The sequence below is a fragment of the Limulus polyphemus genome, unplaced genomic scaffold, assembly GCF_000517525.1.
Source record: "Limulus polyphemus unplaced genomic scaffold, Limulus_polyphemus-2.1.2 Scaffold936, whole genome shotgun sequence".
NCBI lineage: Eukaryota > Metazoa > Arthropoda > Merostomata > Xiphosura > Limulidae > Limulus > Limulus polyphemus.
In genome coordinates, this window is record NW_013666546.1 from 236,768 (window position 1) to 242,905 (window position 6,138).

The 6,138-nt window shown below is 39.1% G+C and overlaps 1 protein-coding gene across 1 annotated transcript in view; it reads left to right on the forward strand.

Annotated features, from left to right (window-relative positions):
• LOC106461333 (WD repeat-containing protein 18-like) overlaps positions 1 to 6,138 on the forward strand; it is a 64,393-nt gene that overhangs the window by 29,168 nt on the left and 29,087 nt on the right. The window contains exons 4-5 of the mRNA XM_013921151.2: positions 719 to 852; positions 5,398 to 5,557. Of these exons, the coding sequence (XP_013776605.1) occupies positions 719 to 852; positions 5,398 to 5,557 (294 nt within the window). The remainder of the gene's footprint in view (positions 1 to 718; positions 853 to 5,397; positions 5,558 to 6,138) is intronic.

The following is a 6,138-nucleotide window of genomic DNA, read 5'->3' on the forward strand; positions in this document are numbered from 1 at the left end:
AATATATTCATGGACAAATCTTTATTTTATTTTATTACAAATACTTCACTTAAAAATATGATTTTTTGTATGTGAAAGATCTAATACTAACTTAAAGACTGCTGAATTTGGAGAAGATATAAAGTATATTGAAGGTTAGAAGTATCAAATCTATAAATACTTTAAACGAGTACAAAAAAGTCATGTGGTTGGTCAAACTGACCTAGCCTCTGTTGAGAGAGTTAAGTACTAGTATTGTGGGCGCATTGATATAGGTGGAGAGGTTCACTAAAGATATATATATCACCAAGGGCAATTGAATGAGGTATAAAACACTGAAGGAAGTGAGAAAAATCATACTAATGCTTAAATGGTCAAAGGAAGAAACCTTGGCAGTAGAGTAATAGCTATCAGTGTGAGAAGAAGTAAGTATTATTAGAATTACATTTTTGATTTAAGAAAATGTTAACTTTTAGTTTTACAAGTAAACTGACAATATATGATTTTGATATTCTGTATTTCATATAGATTAATATTGGTACATTCTAGTTTTATAGTTGAATTGATGCTAATACGAGATGATTTGATTTTTTATTTAATGAAAACAGTAGTAGTAGTAAAAGTTCTTGACTTTTGATATAGTGTCAATAGTCAGACATGAACCAAAATTTAGTGTTCCTATTGTAAATAATGATTATGATGAATACTATAAGATTTAATTGTTGATTAATATTTTTAGATTTCAACTGGAAACCTTTTAGTAGTTCTTTCAAGACATTACCAGAATGTTACATGTGTGCGTTTCACTGATGATGGATCCCATTTTTTGTCAGCTGGAGAAGATGGTTTAGTTCTTGTCTGGGCACTATCTAGGTAGAATATTCTATTTCATACAAATTTTATGTATTTATCGATTCGAACGTATAACCATTTTATGTAATTATTCAACCTGCAATGAATTTTTGAAGGTGCATATAAAATAGATAATGTAATTACCTTCATTATAAAACTCATTTTGTTCTCTATATGGAAAATTTTTTCACTTGCCACTAGCCTGTAAACTTCCATAACCCTACGATCTATGTGGTTGACTGCATCTTTGCATGTAAATTATCATTCAACAACCCTCCACCAATAGGAGTGTGACACGCTCTTCTGATGCAAGTTACTCCCTGTATTTGATTTTGCCCAACCATCACTTCTTTGTCAAGCAGTAGTTGAGTTCAGACATTTTAAATTTTCATGTTAATTTATGCAATACATTCTTTTTTGAAGTAGTGCTCTCCAGTTTTTATAGCTCTTTGTTAACTGTAGTTTATTATAAGTTAACTTACCTTGTTTTTTCCTTTGATTTTACATTTTTTTGAAACTTTTTTCTTTGATTCTGAATATCGTGTTGCAACTTCTGCTACTGTAATTACTACTTCGAATGTTGTGGCACAGACTTTGGGTACAGGGGTCTTGGTTGAGGATGTCTCAGCTTTCATTCATCAGAAGATTGAATTTTGGATGGGTCATCCCTTATTTCTCGACCCTGGCAAGGAACTTCCAGTGCCAGTGGAACCCATTCCTGACAGTGACGATTTCTACAGCCTGTTTCCTCCACCCTCTACTGTGCAAGTCCATGCCTCACCTGAGGAATCAGCCAGGCCCCCCTCTATTTTTCTAAATTTGATTTATCAGGTATGTTACTTTTTATCTGTATCCCCAGTTTCATGTCATACCTTTTCCCTGTTACATGCCACCATATCGTCCAAGTACTTTGTTTTTCCCTTCTTCTCCAGGTGTCAGGATCCTTTCTGATCATTTTCTGTTGTAATTGAGTGCAGGGACCAGCATGCTCTGACCCCCATGGGCTTAAAATGATTATGACTTGGCTTATGGTCAGACTGATTTTCCTTAGCAGCTTGAGTTTCTTCTGCCTGTGTGGGCGGCTGACCCTGAAAGTTCTATGAGCTTCCCCAGCCCCCGTTTCCCTCATGTGTGTTACCTTTACTTTTCTCCTTTGGTATCTTTCATCCAACCACCTTCTTTTTTTGAGGCTATCTACCATTCCCCTGAGGGGTTTTAAGAGGATACCCATGCTGTAATTTCCTCCACATTGGTGTGATTGTCCTTTTCTGTCCTATCCCTTCACACGTGGCTTTTTTACTACCAGGTTCTCCTGGGAGGGGATGTTCATTTGTCTCAGGTGTGCCTGCCATCCACTTATGTACACAACCAGTGGATGGACCCCTTCCTGCATGGATATATTTTTGGAGATATCCCTGACTCTTTAGTGTTGTGTGTGGAATCTGAGAGACAACACTCAACCCTTCTTTGATTGCTTGTTTGTCTCAATCCATTCCAGCTTCCACCTCTTGCCTGTTTTCTCTTTTTATGGTCCTTGAGTGAGGAAGTTTGCACCATCATACCCATCACTGCCAACAGTTCTAGTGGCTTTCCTGTGGGGGATAATTTCTGCCCAAAACTTCAGTGGCTTATGAGGAGCATTTGTTGTTTCAGCCATTTTCCCTTCCCTCTATTTCCCACCTCTATTCTCGGCCAGTTCCGGATAGTTTTTTGTGTCCTATTTGTGCTCTTCATTGTTATATTACTCATACAACTTCCTTTCGTGGTTCCCAATCCTGCCTTTTCATTCACTGAAATCTTTCCTCACAGCATGATCTTTCCCTTCTACCATGACAGGCAAGGTTTGTCAACTTATCAGTCTGGCGTAATCCTCCCTGTCTACTTCTTCCAGGTTGCCCTTTGGAAGAGATTCTTTGGTCAGGCATGTGGACTACCCCTCATATGTTCATCTCCCACTACCTTCATTGTGTGGCTGTTTCTTACTTATCCAGGTACTATCTTCCTCCTGTCACCATACTTCAAACATTGGTTCAACTGTTACTCGGTAAGTTTGGTTTTACTTTTTTCTTTCAGAGGCATGTCTTTATTAGGTCACTGATCCCACTCAGTGGCAAGTGTTGTCTGTCCAGGTCTACTTATGACTTATCAGTCACAAAATTCTGCATTGTGTGACCTACCATAAGTCATACCAGGGTATATTATCTACCACCTGGTGGCCCAAGCACTCCACCTCTGTGCAGTGGGACCCAGGGGTTGATATTGCATGGACCCAGCTCTATTTTCCCAAGGGACTGAGATTGTGATTGCCATTGGCTGATAATCCATGCACTCCAGCTTCTGTGGTGTTCTATTCAGGGGATGGTTTTGCAGGGGGTACACATGTACCCCATACGCTCTGACTTCTTGTATTTGGCTCTGGGGAGTGATGTTGCATGAGGGGGGGTGAATGCATAACAATTCCATGCTCCACTTCTTCTATTGTTGCTTGAATGTTGTGACTCTGTGGGGTTGTGTAAAGTGGTTAATATTGTGTAGTGTGTACTCTGCTACTCCAAGCACACTACCTCCGTGAGGTTGGGCCCAAGGGGATGTTGTTGCATGGTAAAGGTTGGTTGGGATGTCCTACCAAATTTACTTGAGCTGAGGGTAAACCCACCAATCTTGATGTACACCCATGGCCAATAATGCACACTGTTAAGATGGGAGTGTTACATAAGACTGCTTGTAGGTTTTCATTGCAGTGTTTTGCCTGTTTCAGATTGTACTCACTCCTGGATTATTATGAATAAAACAGAAATGGATAGCTGCACATCCTTGCTGTCCCTTTGATTGAATAAATTGAGAATGGTCTGCTTTTCAAAATAAAGACTTCATAGTCACCCAGTGCACTTTCTCAAGTGTCAGCATTTTTCTGGGCTCCCCAACACATTTATCCTTCTTCTTCTTGTGGAGAAAGGGAGTCCTTACCACTTCCTAGTTCCTAGCTGTTGGGGTGATGGATCATGGAGGCCACCTCCTGAATGCTCAATTCCATTCAGTTGAGAGTAAAGCAGTGGTGTTCTGCAGGTGTAGATAACATTGATTTGCCACAATGCAGTTCCCCCCTCTGATTGGGATCCCTCATCCTACCAACAACTAGATGTTAGTTCCCAGAGAGTGGTTTTGTATTAGGGCTGGACCAACCAAAATAAGTTCTCACACATATTGGTAGGGATTCCTTGTCCTACCACTGTCATATGGTTCTGCTACTTGCACTGAGCAGGTGTAGTCCTTCCACCTCTGTGAGGCTCAAACTCGGAGGATGATGTTGCATGGAGTAGAACTGGTGTGATTGGTCTTGGATTTGATGAATTGCCACACTAGCATGTCCCTTCTTAGTGTCGTTTGGATGTCTGGAACCCGAAACGCTGGCATTGCTTGTGGATTTGCCCACATGTGCCCTGTTTAGTCAGACAGTACAAAATTTTTCCCTTCTGTCTCGTACACTTAAGGTGAGTGTGGCCCCTTTTTCCTACCATGGGACGGACAATACATACCTAATGCCATCTGGTTTTGGACTGGAGTTGACCTGCTGGGTATGGTTTGAATTGTCCTAGCCATTCTACACTATGGGATGCATCTGTTTTAGCTTTTCCTACCATTATTTCTGTAGTTGGGGACCCTGCACACATTCATCTCTGGGGTTGAGATTTCTGTGGGATGTAGGGCTGGATTAACTATCTTTTCTATCCAATCATAGATGTGCCTCTCATGATTTCCACCCAATTATGAGACAAATACTACCACACTGGGCAAAGAGTATACCGGGTACAGAAGTGGTATAGTCTCCCGTGGATGTTCCTCTCCTAGTGGAGGTCACTCTCCATGGGTGTTCTTTGAACGCTTTTGAGGGATCCTCATCTATATCCCTCGCACCAGTCCCTCCACCTTTCAACTATGGAATTCGAGCTATTATGTGAGAAGAGATAAGGTAGCGTGTCAGAAGTTATTATTTTCCTACACTGAAAATATATTTCTGATAAATACTTATCTCCACTAACACTTACCACCCTTCCTCCCCACTACTGGTGCTTTGTTTTTCTGCCTAATCTCGAAGTGATTGTTAAGTAAAATCGAATATAGGGAATAACCTGCATCAGGAGAGTGTGTCACGCTCCTTTTGGTGGAGGAGCTGGGAGTTTCAAGACATGTGACGAGCAAAACATTTTCCATATAGAGGGTAGCACTGAATGAGAAAAAACTATAATGTGAGAGAAGGTAAGTACCTATTAGAAATATATTTTTAGTGTAGGAAATTAATAACTTTTGTATGACAGAAAATTGTCATTGTCATTTTGCTCAAAAGATGTTCAAAATGTTTCAGAAGTATAGATACCTTCCCAAACATATCTGAGATTAATCTCTGCTATTCCCACTTATATACAGAGAGCTTCATATGCTGTTCATACTCTTAACTTATACTTAAATATAAACATTGAGATATATAAGTATGTAGGTAACATGTTTGTGTTATGAAAAAAGTTTAGCTATATCAAAGTTAGTTAAAGTGTTTTATTTTGTTCTTAGGGTACTAATTAATGATGAGACTATTATTGGTGGAGGACAAAGTCGAATAGAACCTCGTTATTTTTGGTCTAATCATGCAATGTCTGTTACTGATGTTCATGTTGGATGTGGAGGAATCCAAGCACGAGTTGCAACCTGTTCATTGGACCAGACATGTAAGGTATATAATCTGTGTATTTGCATGATCTTTAAAATGTATGTATACCCCCAGGTTATTAATTGTAATGATGGTCTATTTGTGTACAAGGTTCAAGCATGAGAATGGTAAGTGACATTGATCCATTAACCATGGGAATTGTAGGTAAGTGTACCGTCTTATGAAACATGTCTAAGTGAATTGAAACAAATGATTCATTTATAAATAATGTTAATAAATAACTTTTTTTTCTAAGGGTTTGCATTAGAGTATGAAATTTAGAAGCCAATTTGATTTCAAACTTACATTTAATAATGAATATGCCAAAGTGTGTTTTATATGTACAGCTGTCCCACAAAAACAGTACTCCTGAGATGTTTTCTTAAGTAATCAGATATTTTACATTGAAACAGTTTTCTATAAGTATGTAACACATCTACATGCATATTTATTTTTAATTCGAAAGTTTTCCTATTAATCAGGCCGCATGGCCAGGTGGTTAGGGTGCTCGACTCGCAATCTGTGGGTCACAGGTTCAAATCAAACATTCTCACCCTTTCAGCCATGGGGACGTTATAATGTGATGATCAATCCCACTATTCATT